General features: G+C 45.4%; 1 protein-coding gene across 1 annotated transcript in view; it reads right to left on the reverse strand.

The window, feature by feature from the left end:
* Window positions 1-2,235: 2,235 nt before the first annotated feature.
* DYNC1LI2 (dynein cytoplasmic 1 light intermediate chain 2) overlaps window positions 2,236-18,068 on the reverse strand; it is a 473,715-nt gene continuing 457,882 nt past the window's right edge. Inside the window, exon 13 of the mRNA XM_086947723.1 lies at window positions 2,236-5,114. Coding sequence (XP_086803849.1) covers window positions 5,008-5,114 — 107 coding nt within the window. The 3' untranslated portion in view covers window positions 2,236-5,007. The remainder of the gene's footprint in view (window positions 5,115-18,068) is intronic.

The following is an 18,068-nucleotide window of genomic DNA, read 5'->3' on the forward strand; positions in this document are numbered from 1 at the left end:
CCACTTTTTATGACTGCCAATCTAGGTTTTTAGCCATTTATACGCTAGAAACTAAGTTATACGAATGTAAGGGTCGGAAGGCACAAAAGTGGGGAGCCCAGATATGGAATCCAGTCTCTCATTGGTTGAATCAGGGCAAAACATGAAAATGGACTTGCATAATATGCAAACCTGCTCTGCAGTGCTAAGGACCTATAAATTATAGGAGTACCCTCTGACATCTTGGTTCTTTTTTCCTGGTCTGACATGCATCTAGGCATAGCACTAGCTCTTTATATCAATCAACTGTCAAAATATATTTATTCTTTTATCTGCCTCCTAGTTGCAACTGTTATATTGTATTATTTTTTAGCTATTTTGTATAACTACTAATGTCTTATGAAATCTCTTATGTAATCTCTTGCAGAATAATTGTTACGATCCTGTTGCTGCTATTGTCCGGTAGGGCCTGAAGTGTGATATATTACTCCCTTTTAGAACATCGATTTTTGCATAATCTTTTAGATCTTATATGAAATGCTATGTAATGAATTTGCCGTTTAAAAAGTAAATATATTGTTTGCTAGAGGAGATAAGGAGGGAAAAGCATGACCTGTTGAATTTCTGATGTATACCCCAAAAATTAAATTAAAAAAAAATAATCAAAAAAAGGAGACGGAGTAGGAGAAGAAGGCAAAGACTGTGGTGCAGCGAGTGCATCCTGTGAAGGAGAGTATGTCCTGGAATACTTAGATTCTGTAGAAGTGTAAATAAGTCCTTTTTCTCTGCATTTCTTGATACCTGGTAGAGGTCGAACAAGACGTCTATCTTCCTCGATCCCCCAACTTACTCGCCGACATATAGACGTGAAAGTGTGCCTTTCTGGTGATGGATGGTGGGTCTTGACGTCTATCTCAGTTGATGTGTCAACACTGATCTCGAGCAGTCATAGGTCTAGGTAGACTGAGAAGTCATCGGCATCGATACCCCATGCCTCGACCGTGATCTGTGGAATTTTGTGGACAACGAATGGGAAGACGGCGAACAGATCGTAGGCCTACCGCAACTCGACATCGATGTCCTTAACGTCGATCTGGACTGATGGCATTTTGTTGTCGTTTTCTTTCTAGGATACCCTTCAGAGACAACTGACAGAGCCCTAGTAGAAGACTAACCCTCTCCTCGTTGTGTGGTCCCACCTGCAGATTGTGTCTGCTGTCTTTGACGCTCCTCAACTCCCCGAAGGCACATTTTCTCCCTGCTGCATACAGTGCGCTTGGAAAAGGTTTTGAGGATGTGCCAGGCCTCAGGAACATGGTTGTCTGGAATACAAAGACTACACACCCTGTGAGGGTCTGTCTGGGCCTTTCTTCTCCTACAGTCAGGACATTTATCAAAAAGAAATGGCATTTTCTGAAGGAAAACACCACTTATTCCTGCCAGAAAAAGACTGAGAAAGGCTGGGAGAGGCCAAAGACGTTGAGTGAAGCAATATTATTGAAGATTCAGATGAGTATTTGAAGGCAAAAAAAAGAACTGAAGTAACAGCCACTACCAGTGCATGATGGGATACTGGTGGTCTCTGGTTTCTTGAAGGCACAGACTTTTTAGCCATACAATGACAGCTTAAGAAGCCTCTCTATCTTGCACTCCTTCATCCTTATCATAAAAAGGGGTTTGTGAGGGAGTTTCTGTTTGCAGAACATCTTAAATTATTCTCATATTTATTGTACTGTCCTTTTTTGACTTCACGATTAAAAACTGGGCCATTGTAGCCTATCTATACAAGCTGCATTATTTGTCTATTCCTTAAGTGACTTTACAGGGCTTCCGGAGGAAAGGCGAAAATCTCCACTTAAGAAGATATATTTTAGCTCTCTGGGGTCCCCGCATGCGGTCGGGACTATTCAAAGCTTATGACTGTAAATGGAAATCCTCTGCAAGAGAACTAGGCTTACAGGTAAGAATCCCTTCCTTCTTTTACCATGGTAAGCAAAATAACTGTGATGCCTCTACATTTAAGTTTTCCCATTTGAGAAGGTTAAGTTGAAACTCACTTCTTTGACAACACATTGCAAAATCAGTGCCTCAAAATTATATACATATGAAAGGATTTGGTAGGTTCATGCAAAAGTAAAAAAAATGATACACACATATCAAAAACTAAACTTTTGTACCGGCGAAGTAAGAACATTACAACACTCTTCATAGAAAAGGAACCAAATCATTAATAGAAAAGAACTGCAAAGACTTACAAGCGATCTGGATTCATGTTTATTGAAGCCAGTATTTAAAGACATGTCCTCGTTTTTGTCAGCACTAGAAAGCAAGGCTCTACATGACTGCATTCTGCACCTGGTTAAAGTCAGGCAACTTGGTTGTTTTCAATACATGTGCAGCACTCCGATTTTGTTTAAAAATGCATAACGTTGTTTACAGGATAGTGGATTTGTTTGCACGTGTTTTTGGTTAAACTGTGAAGAACAGAGTTGTTGCCAGAGGCTTAGTTGAATAATATTCAAAACGCTGTTCAATTTAAATATTGTGTTTTGAAATGTCATTCTTTCACCAACAAGATTCAAGTGCAAACGTACAAGCTAAGCAGCGTTAAGATAGCACTTTGTTAGGATTCAATAATTTGAATCTTAAATAAATGATAACTCTTCAAGAACATAATATATATGACTGGTGAAACAAAAACAGGTTTGAACAAACAGAGCAAAACTGAACAGTAAACCGTACAAGTGTATCCTGCAAATAAGGTTAATTTAGTTTTAAAACGTAAAGGCTTTCTGCAGTTTCGCCTTTGGTTCCAATGTTTGAAACAATTAAAAAAAAAAATCATTTACAGCAACCAACCAACCAGTTTTGCAACTTTGGTTACTACTGGATATACTACAGTAGGTTCATTTTGATGAACTATTTGCACTCATCTGAAATTTAAAAAAAAGTACAACAAAACATTTAACAGTTAAAAATCTTCCTTAAAAAAGTATTACATCATTAACAGCATAATGCAATTGGTTCATATGAAACAATATTTCATTATATTGAATACGTTCTATGAAAATACTTTTTGCCACAGGGGTATGGAAAGTGCGCACTATTTAAGATGATAAAACATACAACTTAAATAAAATATGAAAATTGTCCATACATTTTCAGCAATTATATTATTTTGCAGCCATTTGTCTGTCTTTCTAGTCCTAAAGAATTCCAACCCAATCCCATGTTTCAAAAAACATACTTTTAACCTCTCAGTTGAGCAACATTTCATCCTGCATACCTTAGGACATAACATACTTGCAATTCAATATAAGTAAAATCAAAAACTGAGAAATATAAAAACCAAGGACTTTACTGCTCGTTCATAAACCTGGTACAAGAGACATGCTTCAATGTTACTGTTTGTTGGAGGCAAGTAAATACTTGGCTTTCAATATAATGTTTAGACAGATTAGTTAACAAGACAGCAAGAACAGCCCGCCCTCCCCCCTCCCCAAACGCATGATCTGAAATGATACCCATAAATAGTGGTCAACGTTATGAATAAGCCATGAGATTATAGGTGCCAATGCTCAGTCATTAGATGTTTTACAAGAAAGTTATTGGTAATTGGTTGCAACTATAATTTTTTTTTTGTTTTGATGTTGATAGCACAGAATAACATTAATAATCTGACCTAGTAGTGTTTGTAATTGGGAAATAAAAAAAATTATAAGTGTCATTAAAAAAAAAAACACATAGATCTTTAAGAATGACGATTGGATTAGATGATGGATACCAGATTGTTGCAGCAAATTGGGACATACCTTTTCAGTACTTACAAAAATACACTTTAAACAGGAATATTATCAAGCAAAAGCCATGGGGTGTACATATATTTACGTAAAAAATGTGAGTTAACTTTTAGGTACATTCAATTGCAAAATGTAGACTAAACGTTCAAATGTTCTGGGAAAGATCATTTAACCATTCAAGGAACGTGGTCTGACCTCTCGAGACAGCAGTCTCACCATCTTGTCAGGTAACTTGACAAGTAATGAATAAAAGAAAACAAATACAAAATGCCTTGCAATGAATTCTGAAGCTCATCTCTTTATGGTTAAACTATATGCTTTCCCCACTTACTCTCCTGCATTTAACAATGCAGAAGTGCCAGAAAACAGAATTCCAAATTAAATAGTTGTGCCTAAGCTACCAATTTCAAAATTAAAAAAACTACAAAGTTTATTCTACAGTGCAGAATACATACAAGCACCTGCTAAAGGCCCATGAAAATGTGCCAGGCACTTGGATCTGAGCAAGTTGTTGACCTCCTTCAGTTAGTGGAACCAAAAGTGGTGTCCGCCTGTTATCTACATCTTTAATTAAACTAAAGATGTAAGTTACCACATGATTACATCCCACGCTGCTTAATGTTTGCTTCAGAAGGTTCTCCGGAATTTGTCTAACAGTGATCATACAGAAAACATAGGATCTAGTAACACTGTTCCACCTTTGACATTGCTCATCTTACCCAGTCCAACTTCTCTTCGTATTAGTGCTTCACTTAATCCATCGACTGAGTTCTCCTTGTGAATGTCCTGCGCTGCAATGTCTCCTTTTCAATCAGAAGATACCTAGCATTACCGTTACCAGTTTCTAGTAACAGTTCCAAAACAAAGTTCACTTAATTTCGGCGTATTTTACTTCTGGTGTGCTTTTTCAAAAGCATTTTAAACCAAACTCTGCATTTCACTTTTTAATATTCCTTAAAAATAATAAATGCAGAGCAGTTTCAACACCTAAAAGGGAACAGCGCTCTAAAAAATTTAAATGGTAAACTTCAAAGCACAGGTTTTTCATATGCAAATTTCCTGAAGGTGCATTTTGGACACACCAATGAGGCTTTAAGTTCCATCGTCAGCTCCCTCTGCCCCCAAGAAAACTGATAACATTTGCTTTATCAGACACCTCTTGGTATTTTCAGATAAATATACATAGTTATTATTTGGTCATTTACATATGCAGATTTTTAAAGCACTATTAAGCTTCATTCTCTGTTGGGGAGGAGTTTTCTGCTACCATGGAGTCAGGCTTGCGGGTCATTCTGTCCAGTTCTTCCTGAACATTCGTCAAAACAGGCTTCTGTCCTAAAAGAAAAAAGATGATTAGTTGGATGGATTTTTATTAACCTTTGCGAACATTACTAATGTCCATGGTACATTCACAGAAATGCATAGTGGCAGAGGTTTTGCCTGTAAATACATTCAAGGATCTGCCTATATATTCTGTTTGATTGAGTATGCCTACTATCCCATTAGCAGCTTTACCTACAGTAGGTTCACTGTACTTGAAACATTTCAGCACTACAGGTTGTACCTACAGCATTTTCAGTGTCCTAAATAATTTAGCACTACCTGCTCTACATATCGGATTTTTACGGTGCTGTAAACATTCCAGCACTACTGGTTGTATATGCATTACTTTCAGAGTGTTGCAAATATTTTAGCACTACTGGCTATGCTGAAGCTCACAGCAACTTCCCCTTGTTCTCAACTACTACAAACTCATGTGGCCAGAACTATTTCAAAACTGTGATTATCTGCAATTATTTCAATGTATCCATTCCCATCCTGCCTGATTCATGATCAAGCAAGATCCCAAGAGCAAGTTTCAAGGTTGTACGACGGTACAACGCATGCAATTACTTCGCGTGCCTTTGACGCACGTTTTTCTGCACGTATGTCTTTACCGCATGCCAATACCACGCATTGTTTTTAGATTTAAAAACAATGTATTTGTGGCGGGAGACCCCCCCCAACTTACCTTAAATGTTTGGTTTTGTGCGTTTTAAATACATATTTGAGGTAAAAACATGCACACAAAATAATGTGTGGTAAAGGCACAATGAGGTACACACTTCGTTGTAAAAGCAGTTTCCCATATTTCTCACTTATGCACCAACAACTGGGAAATAAGAGAGTAACTTTTGCTTCCAGGTTAGAAAAACAAATGTGTATGTGGGACTCTAGCTTATCAGGGAGAAGAGAGGGTAGTGAGGAACCTGGGGGAAGATAATGGATGCAACTTCCTGCAGCTTTCTCACCTTATGAATGAGTCCCAAACCATTACCTCCCTGGGAAATGGGATTGAGTAGTGTTGTATAGTGAACAAATGATAAATACAAAACAGTGAAGATGGAATGCTCTAATTATTCTCAGCCACTGGTAATTACCTGGGGATGCATACCTAAGTGCGGCAGTTATACGCATACGCAGGACCTGTGCTCACTGTGCCACTGGAGCTAAGCCGCACTTGACTGAAACCAGTCTTGGGTGGCTTATGGCTTATGTTCTGGTTCAGAGAGGACCTGGCATTTCAGTTCGGTCTGGACTCTTCCTATTGTAGCAGGACCAACGCCTGCTTGCATAAAGCTGGGTCTAATGGAGGGCAAAAAACCCCACTGCGGACTGGGATGTGACCAGACTAATTACCAGTGGTCAAGATTAATTCAAGCATTCCATCCATCACTTTTTTTTTTTTTCATTGGTTAAGAGCAAAGTACCAGTCAGGGACACAAGGTAGTATTGCTTTAAAAATATATTCAAGGATGACCATATAGCTGCCAGAGAGATGTCAGCGACCAGGCTGTTTCTGGAAAGAGATGAGGTCAAAACAGAGCATACCTAAAGCAAAATAGCGCATTTAATCCCTGCCTTGCCCTTTTAGTGTGGCTATCATTTACCGTTTTTAGTTTCTTTGCACCATTCAGCATCTAGAGGGACTGGAACAGACTGAGGGACTTGCTTTCTCACTTAAAATCTCTGATACTTTACTCTCTCCGGAGTGCTACTCTCAGTTTAGTGAGGCTTTATCTAATGCCATTACTTTTCTCTTTCTACAATACACTAATTTTATGGTGATGTGAGTGCAAATTCCATGTAGAGGACAACCTCGGTAGAGCTGTTGGAGAACTGATTAAAGCTAAGTTGGATTTTAAATTAATACAAAAAGTGAATGGCCCCACACACAAAGGGACACACACTTTAGAAGTGATTTTTGCCAATCTTCCTTCTATAGCGACGAGGCAATCAGTACCATTAGTCTGGTCCGACCATTCCTTAGTATCTTTTTACTTTAAGCCTTCCCCCGACTCGGATGCTGGGAGGAAGTGCCCCTTCTTGCATGGTTTCCCCCTACCCCACACTTTTTGTCTGATGTTGATGCTCTTTGACTACGTGTGCCCTGGGTTCATGCCAACAAGATACCCAGGGCCTATGTTCTTTCCCTAAACTGTACTGTTGCAAACCCCATTGGCAACTCTCTGTCCCCTTATAAAAGGTACCAAGAGCACTGTGACCAGGGAAGGCCTCTAAGTACGGCAGAACATTATGTGCCACCCTGAGAGGCCTTGTACCTCAACACACAGACACACACACACACACACACACACACTGCATTGCAGGCTGTATGTTTTGGTACAGAGCAAAGCGAAGAGTCGGCATGGCACACATCCCTGTCTGCCATGCCTACATTCCACTGCCATGGCATAGGTATGCCACCCCTCTAGCTGCACCACAATGTCTTTACAGAAATCTGGGAAATTCGATATCAAACTAATCAGCACATTAAACCAACACTGATGCTAGTGTGATATCTAATGCCAAATGCACTCAGAGGGCATCTTTGAGATGCCCATGGAAAAACGACCTATCTCTAGTGTCCTGCCGGATTGGCTGCTCGCCATCTGCCACCCAAGACATGTATCTGGACCCCTGGGTCGAGAGCCTCCCGCTCTCGGGGTCCTGAAACAAAGCACATCCTGGGCAGAGGTGCCAAGCCTCCTCCCTTAGGATGGACAGGGTTCACGAAGGGGAAGCTTCAAAGGCTTGCCGTCTTTGTGAGCTGACCCAGCCATTTGCTGCTCCCAGCAACTGACTCCCTCCGTTTCTGACCCTCACTGTGGAAGGGAGAATCGGCAGGAAAACCAATATAGGAGGTGAGGTGTGCCCACCTTTACCAACCCCACCCCTCAGGTGTGGGAGGTGATGCAAAGCACAACTGTCAATCCCTGCCATCTTGCAGATGGGGGACCCAGCCAACCAGAGTGAGGCTTATGCCCCCCTTCCACTGGAGGGTGGCACAATAGGGGGTGTACCTACACCAAGAAGGGACCCACTGGTTCCAACCTGTACCTACCCAAAACACCCCTAAATTTAGTATTTAGGGGCTACCCCGAACCGTGCCTCCTCAGACGAGCAACAAGAAGAGAAGAAGGACCGAAGAGCTGTGCTGAAAGAATAAGAGGAGGAGGACACCAACTGACTTGGCTCCAGCCCTACCGGCCTGTCCTGACCTCGACCTGGTGTGTCCAATAGCCAGCATCCCCTCAGAACCAGGAGGACTTGCCCTGCCTTCATCACCAAGACTGTCTCCTGTGAGCACTGGATTTGCTCACCAATAGACTCTGGCCAAATTCATGAGTCTGCACAAATCTGCAACTTAGTAGCTCATGCCGCAGTTCGAGTGGCCCAACACCACAAGGAGGTCTCTCCCCAGTGATCCTGAACTGGGATCCAGTAATTCCTGACCTTCCTCAAGCCTCCCGATGACGCCTGCAGCCTCTAACTGGAGGATCCCCAAACCGGAGCCGGTAAGGAAAACCTAACGCCCCAAGACACCCCTGCACTGACGCCCTACGGCCTTGGGTGGCCCAACCGACTGTGTCCAGGCAACCCCCAGCTTCCCAACATACCTCTCCAACAGATGGTCGCCTTCAGAAGATCTTCGTGCCCGAGCCTGCTGTGTTTGTTGTGTTCAGAGAATCCTCATTGAAACCAACAGGGCACCCAATGCCAATCTAGCAACCTGCCCCCAGCCGCCCCTGTGCCGCTGAGGGTGACCCTTGTGTGCTAACTCTGATCCGCATTTGCCCTGAGCTGAACCCTAGGAGCTTTGCTCCCACATCCCAGTGGCGTGCCCGTGAGTAGCCATCAACCGGAGGCCCCCTTTTCCCCCAGTGGCTAACATTGGGCCTCTGCACCTGGCTGCCCAGTGCCGCTGAGGGTGCTCTTTGTGTGCATCCTTGACCCTGGACGAACTCTGGTCCTAACCCCAGAAACCAAACTCCCAAGATCGATTACTCAACTTTAAACCAATAACCTGATTTGCTCCCATAGGACTGCATTTACTATTTATAGTTATAATTGTGGAGGTGAAATTTGTATGACTATGAGAACAAGTATGTTTTGATGACAAAATGAATTACTTACCATTGTCTAGGAAATGTCCCAGTGTGGTATCTAGGCATACCACACGGAGTAGAAAAAGTAATCTGAAAAGTATTCTAAGCAAAGTACTCACAAAGTAATTTCAAACGTTTCTGAACATTTGACCTACCTGTTACAAAATTAGCTGCACTCAACAGCATTATTCTTGAAAAGTACTATTTCACTTGCCTGTAACAAGTTCTGCTTGGTTAAATACTAAAATACAACTGAGAAATATTTTTTGTACAAACAATTGGTCGGAGTTCAGTTTTTGAGTGTGTGAAATCATTTTTTGACGGAGTGTGTACAATAAATGCTTAACACTGCCCTCTGATAAAGCCTTACTGCTCTCTTACACTCTCACAAATAAAGAGTAAGGTATTATCTACTTTTACCTCTGTATGCCTTTGAGGATCCACTGGAATCTGTGCACACTATACCTTACTTTGGTATAGTATATACAGATCCAACTTCCTACAGATGCCTAAGAACAGGTAGTTCTGCATCGTCCATGGCATCCCATTTCATTCAGCCCTGCACAAGATATGCTCAAACGTTACCGTCATTCTTTCAGAGAATATTGATGAAGTGGTCGAATCTTCTGATTCAGACTTAAAGAGGTGATTTGATTAAGTAGCCCCCTTGAACAAAATATATCAGGAAAAGAAAGTTTGCCTTGGCCCTATGATTCTCATCCCTCTAACAGCAAAAAGCACAAGTTACTTACCTTCGGTAACGATATATCTATAAGAAACAGTAGTTAGTGTTAGATTCCTTACCTTAGAATATCCCTAGGCGTCAGACTGGATCCGGAAAGTTTTGCGTAGCAGTACCCTTACGCATCGGTAGGAGTCGTCTGCGGCTCCACGTCAGTCGTTGGCGATGTGATCGCCGGGATGACGTCTGAGTACTTAGACGCCGCCCTCGCGCGCTGACGTCAGTTCTTGTACATAGCTTTCCGCGCCAGGAACGCAGAGCCATGACAGAGACCGACACTGGTGCCATGAAACTAGGGCCCTGAAAGGGATGTCCTTAACCCTAGATATCGGTTCGTAGAACGGGGAGGATGGGTGGGGCGGTAAGGAATCTAACAATAACTACTGTTTCTTACAGATGTATCGTTACCGAAGGTAAGTAACTTGTGCATCTGAAAGAAACCTGTTAGTGTTAGATTCCTTACCTTAGAATAGATACCCCAGCAATACCAATCCCGGAGGTGGATCACGCCAGAAAGTCCTGGAGAACGGAACGGCCGAAGAAGCCATCTCTCCCGACTTGGCTGTCCAGGCAGTAGTGTCTAGCGAACGTGTGCAGCGAGGCCCACGTAGCTGCCTGACAGATGTCCTGCAAGGGGACTCCTCGACCCAGGGAAGTAGTAACCGCCGTGGCCCGAGTGGAATGGGCCCGCAGCCCAACAGGGGGCTCCTTTCTAGCTAAAGAGTAACAGACCTTGATGCACAACATGACCCACGGAGAGATGGTTCATTCGTGCACCGCCCGTCCCTTCTTCACGCCCACGTAACCAACAAAGAGCTGGTTGTCCACCCGGAACTGGCGTGTGCGATCAAGGTAGAAGGAGAGCGCACGTTTTGGGTCCAAATGGTGGAGCCTCTCTTCCTCCTTCAAAGGATGCAGAGGCAGAAAGAAGGTGGGCAAGGTGATGGACTGCCCGATGGGAAAGGCCGTAACCACCTTGGGCAGGAAAGAAGGACGAGTTTTTAAAACAACTTTGTCCGGATGGACAGAAAGGAAAGGAGGCTTAGAAGATAGAGCCTGGAGCTCACTTACTCTCCTGGCAGAGGTGATGGCAACCAGGACTGGGTGTGAGTGTTTGATTGGTTCCGATGCTCCGTCCATTACCACCCCCTTTTGTACCGCAACCAGGACTGTAGCCTTGAGGGTCAGGAGACGAAGAGGGCAATTGTGAAGTGGCTCGAAAGGAGTGCACATCAGATAGGTTAGAACAAGGTTCAAGTCCCACTGAGGAATCACGAAAGGAACAGGAGGAAACATGTGCGTGATGCCTTTCAAGAATCTATTTACAACAGGGGACTTGAAAAGAGAAGGCTGATCAGGAAGCCTCAAGAAGGCTGAAATGGCAGAGAGGTAGCCCTTAAGAGTGCCCAGAGCAGAGCCCTGCTGGGCAAGAGAAAGGAGGAAGAGGGGAACCTCAGAAAGGGGGGCAGAGAGTTGATCCACCGCCTTTGCAGTGCATCATGCCACAAATTTGTTCCACCTACAGGCGTATACCGATTTTGTGGAGGTACGCCTGGCTGCCAGAATCACATCACAAACTTCAGGAGGCAAGTCAAATGGCCTCAACTGCCGCCGCTCAATCTCCACGCATGGAGGTGGAGGCTGGACAGGTTCGGGTGGAGGACCGTCCCCTGCTGCTGCAACAGAAGGTCCTCCTGAAGAGGCAGACGAATCGGGGGATTGACTGACACGCGGAGTAGCTCGGGATTTCCAGTATCTTGGTGCCCAGTCCGGAGCCACAAGGATGACTTGGGTCCGGCCTCGCCTGATCTTCAGCACCCTGGGCAGAAGTTTAATAGGCGGAAAGGCGTACAACAGACCGCAGCTCCACTCGTGACGAAAAGCGTCTCCGAGAGAGTGCCGCCTTAAAAGTTCCAACGCGCAGAACTGATGACATTGCACGTTCTCTTCGGTGGCGAATAGATCTAACCAAGGCTCTCCCCACTGTTGAAAGAGGCCTTGCACCACGTCCAAGATCAGATGCCATTCGTGATCCATCATGCACCGGCGGCTGAGTTTGTCCGCCCTGGCGTTCAGGGTACCTGCCAGTGTTGAACCACCAGGGTGACGCCCTGGTGTTCCAGCCATTGCCAGAGGTGCAGAGCCTCTTGACAAAGGGTCCACGACCCCACCCGCTCTGTTTGTTGCAGTACCACATGGCGGTGGTGTTGTCCGTGAACAATTATAAAACAAAGGGGGGGGGGTGGGGTCCAAGGGAATATTTAACGACCAATCAATGCTACTACCCTTATACATACGTAACTACCAACTACAAAATAGCAAAGGGTCATAAAGAGGAAAACACTCCTGTGTGTGTATCAACGGGGGATCTCAACTGTGAAAGGTGAACAGCGAAATCAATCCTAGGGTACTCTCTTAGTGCAAAGAGAAATTCCCATCAGATTCCAAACCTGTACCGCCCTACATCATTTGGGAGCCTTCATATTGCAGGTAGATATTCGTACCCTTCGGAAGATTTGGCCAGGCTCGTACGGAAGATTTGGCCAGGCTCAGCCGAATCTCACCATTATGTTCCAGTGTTGGTGTGATCTTAACTCGGTATCAGGAGGTAACTGAATAGCAGTGCTAGCTAGTGTAAATCATAAGTGATTAAAGTGAGATATGTAAAATTGAGTAATAAGGAGGAAAAAGTATTTTAATGAGCACCGCCTTATTCCCAAGGCTAAAATCAGTGCAAAAAGTAGTGTTAACAATTAACTACTAGAATGGAAATTTGGTCAACATGTTTCTGCAGTTTAACCGGGGCCCATTGGTCTCCTACTGCTTCATCAGGACCATATATGCTACTGCTAAATGTTGTGAAAAAATATAAGTGAAATAACAATATTATTGTCACCTGTAATTCTCCTATTTTCAAGATCCCATGTGTATCCAGGAGTTCAAGGCAATAGACAGACAGAAACACACATGAGAAAGATATATACATATCATTAATGATGTTTTCTCACAATATTCCTACTAGTTTACTGTTAACAAGTCAGGACTGAACACTGCAGAATGTCATGGTGCTTATAAGTAATATACCATGAGAAAAATACCTATGGATTGTATCCGTTTACGTGAATTGCCACTCACCTATATTGTAGGAGAATGTAGCCCCACCTCACCTGGCCACAGCGCAGGTAAAACGGAGCACCGCTCTATTTAGGCAAAACAGAAGAAAAGAGTCAGAGGAAGCACTCCGATGCTACACAACAAAAAATCACTTCTCGACTTTGGTAGGTTTAACTGTGCATATATACGAATAGCCATTGAGTGCATCAGGTAGGACGGGGATGAGGATATATGCGTCCTGCAAGTCCAATGCTACCATCCAGTCTTCTGGGTCCAGGGCAGCTAGGACCTGAGCCAAAGTCAGCATCATGAACTTCTCCTTCCGGAGGAAGCCGTTGATGCTCCGAAGGTCCAAGATAGGGCGCAGGCCTCCTTTGCCCTTCTTGGGTACCAGAAAGTAGTGGGAATAGAAACCACGTCCTACTTCTGGCCCAGGAACGCGCTAGACGGCCCCCTTGGCCAAGAGGGGCGTAAGTTCCTCCTGTAGAAGTCGCAAGTGATCCCCCGACATGCGGTGGTACTGAGGTGGCATAGCTGGAGGGGTTGCCTAGAAGGGGAGGGAGTAGCCCCTTCAGACGATTTGCAGCACCCACCTGTCCGATGTGATGAAGCGCCAGTGAAGGAGGTGATGGCGAACCCTGCTCCCCACTGGCGTCGAATGGGCCTGAAAATCCGGACTAGGAGGATTTTGAGGCAGATGCTGGAGGGACGGGTGTGGACTGACCATGCCGGTGTCCCCCGGCACCGCCACGGCGGTTACCACGTCCGCGAAGGCGTTGAGGTTGGTTCTGCGGTCTGTGGCTAGTTGGACGTGTGGGGGCGCCCCTTCCTTGGCCACGAAAGGAGTAAGTTTGCTGGCTTTGGCCGAGGCCCAAGGACTTGGCCGTAGCCCTGGAGTCCTTGAAACGCTCCAGCGCACTGTCGCCTTGTCGCCAATGAGGCGACGGCCATCAAAGGGCATTTCCATAAGGTAGGCTTGGACATCCCCCGAAAGTTGGCAGACCTTAGCCAGGCGTGGCAGCGAACCTCCACCGTCGTCGCATTCGCCCTGCCCAGCGAGTCCGTAGTATCCAGTCCACACCAAATCAAATATCGTGCTGCATCCCGTCCCTCTGCAAGGGCTTGGGTAAGGTTTGCCTGGACCTCCGCCGGGCATTGCGGCAGCACTTCCGCAACCGTATCCCACAGAGAGTGGGAGTTACAGCCCAAAAGGCAGGCGGTGTTGTCAGACCGCAACCCCAAACTGAGTGAGGAGAACAGTCTCTTCCCAAAATGATCGTACCTTTTGGATTCCCGATCCGGAGGAGCGGTCGGGAATGCGGTCTGGGAGGTGGATGCCTGGATCACCAGGCTCTAAGGTGTGGAGTGAACGGACATGAAGCTGGGGTCGCCCGTAGCTGGGCGGTGGCGTCGGGCCACATTTTAATCTACAGGGAGGCCTGTAGAGGGCTTGGTCCAGGTGCCCAACAGAATGCCAGTGAAGGCTTTGTTAAACAGCAGAAGAGGCTTCGAGGAGCTTGCCTGCGGTTTGAGCACCTCAGGGAGGAGGTTAGTCCTCATGGCAGCGACTGGGAGCTCAAGAGCCAAGGTATTGGCTCCCCTAGTCAACTCCACGCTGTAAGCAGCCCCCTCCTCCGTAGCGACGGTAGGAAGGGAGACACATCCAGTGTAGGGCGAAGTGTCCAGACCACTGGCCTCGGCGGGGTTCCGGAGGGAAGCGCGACCTCATGGCCGTGAGGAAGGCACTGATCTCCTCCCGCGTCGCATGCAGCCCAGGGACTGGCGGGTATGGAGCTGGACGCGGCGCTTGCGGCTCCGGCAGAACCTCGTGGGCGGTGTCGCCCGAACCCCGGGCCGTGTCGCGCGAGCGTCGGGTGGAGTCAGAAGAGCGATGTCGCTTCTTTGACTTCTTGTCTTTCGACTTACCTGAGGACTTGGAGCCCGACGAGTGGTGTTGACTCGCCGAGCTGTGAGGACTGTGGCCCCGCGACCGGTCCCTCGACCTCCTCCTCCTCCTGGACTGGGACCTGGAGCGACGTGGGGCAGACTGCGAGAGCTCGAGGCGCTTGCGGGACTGCTCCTGCCTAGCTTTCGACTTCAAGGCCCGGCAGCGGGATACGACTTGTCATCGTGGTCGGCCCAGAGACAGTAAAGACACCGACGGTGGGGGTCGGTAACGACATTAAGCGGTTACAATCGTCGCAGGGTTTGAACCCGGGCATCCCTATCGGCACCAAGAGTCGAGTAGCGACTCGAAAAGATCCAGAAGAGATCAAAAAGTTTAGTCAGAAAGTGACTAGGAGTACTGCTCTTCCCGGATCTGCGCTTGCGGGCGCGGAAAAAAGAGCTGACGTCAGCGCACGGGGGCGGCGTCTAAGTACTCAGACGACGCCATCCCGGCTATCACGACGACGACGGACGCGGAGCCGCACACGACGCCTACCGACGCGCAGGGGTACTGCTACACAAAACTTTCCAGATCCAGTCTGACGCCTGGGGATATTCTAAGGTAAGGAATCTAACACTAACTTTCAGATACTCAAATGTAAAAAGCTAGAGAGGAAATGGCAACTTTACTTTGCAGTCAAGGATAAGCTTACTTATAAAGCAGAACCTCAAACAATTTAAGAAAAATATAAAGAGAGCAAAGCTTGTATGTTTTCTAAACACATTGCAGAAGCAGATGTGCCTGGAACTGTTTTTAAAATAGTAAACTCTTTTCTGAATCCATATGCTGGTAAACAATCCACTCTGTCATCTCAGCAGTTTGTTGACAACTTGTCGACCTTTATCAATGAAAAGTTTTACAATATTTATGCCAAGTTTAAAAACACCATGAACTCTGACTCCTCTAAGCCACTGCAAGTATTAGATTCTCACTATAATGACACCCAGTCAGCTATCTTTGAAAAGTTATTTGTAACTGAATCATTCAAAAAGTTAAATATGGCTCTCCGTCGGACGCCTGTCCTCCACGCATTTTGCCACGAGCTGTGACCCCCCCCCCCCTAAATATGCAGATTAGTTTTTTGTTCAATCTGTCCCTAGACTCTGTCCCACAGTCTGGAAAAAGACACTAATGCTGCCACATCTTAAAAAAAAAAGCCAATCTTGATCCATCAAAACCTGGCAACTACAGACCTATTTCTATACTACCCGCCTTGGGGAAAATGATAAGAGGCTCTGGCCAACCACCAGATTACTTGATTTATCGAAAAAACTAACTCTCTACATCCATCACAATCCGGTTTCAGAACAGAATCGCCATCTTAGAAACCTTTCTTTAAAACTAGGCTTGATCTAGGAAAAAGATCTATAGTAATACTACTTGCCTTTTCTGCCTCTTTTGATATGGAGTCTCACAACATCTTACTGCATTGATTGGAAAAGGCTGGCATAGTTTGCACTGTCTGGGATTGGATCAACGGAAAACAAGCAGTCTGTTTACCTCCTTACACCTGTTGTTATAGGGACATGAATTGTGTTCCACAGGGATCGGCCCTCAGGCTAACACTATTTAACATTTATATAGCCCCCTTCGCCTCTATTGTAGAATCCTGGGGTTTAGTGTTGTATTCTACACAGATGACACTCAACTGATGTACACTGTCAACCATCTGGATGATTCAATTGCAGCCAACTTCAAGGGTTGCATAAGAGCTGACTCTGCCTCAACTCTGATAAACCTGGGATACTGGTTTTCGGCACCCCTTCTCCAATTGATATGACCAGAATATAGCCTACTGACCTGGGCAAACCTCCCTCTCCCACATCAGATGCAAAAAATCTTGGGTTGATAATAGACACGACCCTTTCATATAAACCCCAGGTCAAGTCAATTGCTGGTGTCTGGTTTTTTTCAGCTGAAATCTTTGAGGAAGTCTTCAAAAATGTTGCCAGAGGACACTCAGAAAGACATTGTCCATGCACTAATTATACCAAGATTGGAGAAAGCTAGTATGTTTTTCCTTCTGGCATCGCAGGAGCAGACCAATAAATGACATGTTCAGAATGCGGCTGCTCGACTCATACTGAATGAGCAAGCTACTTACCTTCGGTAAAAATGTAACTGGTAGAGACAAATTCTAGTTGTAGATTCCTTACCTTTAGAATTGCCCCAGGCTTCAGTCTGGATCCAGAGATTTTTAATTAGCAGTACCCCTGCACGTCGATAGGAGGTGTCAGTCAGTTCCGTGTCCGTTGTCCGTGTGATTGCCCCGGAAATGACGTCGCTGGACTTACACAGACGCCGCCCGGTCACGCTGACGTCCATTCATTACACTACTTTCCATGCCAGAAGTGCAGAGCCAATAAAGACAATGACCAGTGATGCTTCAAAACTAGGGCCCTTTAGGGGAGTCCCTATCCCTAGCGGGGAGGATGGGTGGGGCGATAAGGAATCTACAACTAGAATATGTCTCTACCAGATAGACCATTACAGAAGGTAAGTAACTTGCTCATCAGATAGAGAATTCTAGTTGTAGATTCCTTACCTTTAGAATAGATACCCCAACAATACCTGCCACGGAGGAGGGTCTGCGAACCAAGACAACACAAGGAAATCCTGGAGGATCAAACAGGCAAAGTACCTGTCCCTCCGGACTTGGCTGTCCAGGAAGTAGTGTCTGGTAAACATGTGCAGGGATGCTCATGTTGCCACCCGAGAGATATCCAGGACTGGGGCTCCGCATGCTAATACAGTGGTTGCCTCTGTTGCTCTAGTAGAGTGAGCATGTAACCCCACAGTAGGTTCGTTTTTCGCCAATGCATAGCACAATTTAATGACAACTCATAACAACTCATTGCAAGATGGTCTTTTTTCTGGTCTGCCCGACCTTTCTTGGCCCACCATAGCCAATGAAGAGTTGATTGTCCACCCAGAAGTCTTTGGTGCCATCAAAATAAAAAAGACAACGCACATTTTGGGTCCAGGAGGTGGAGTCGCTCCTCATCCTTGAAGGGATGTGGTGGCAGGTAAAAGGTTTGAAGAGTAATGGATTGTCC

Source organism: Lissotriton vulgaris, chromosome 12 (assembly GCF_964263255.1).
Source record: "Lissotriton vulgaris chromosome 12, aLisVul1.2, whole genome shotgun sequence".
Classification (NCBI taxonomy): Eukaryota; Metazoa; Chordata; class Amphibia; order Caudata; family Salamandridae; genus Lissotriton; species Lissotriton vulgaris.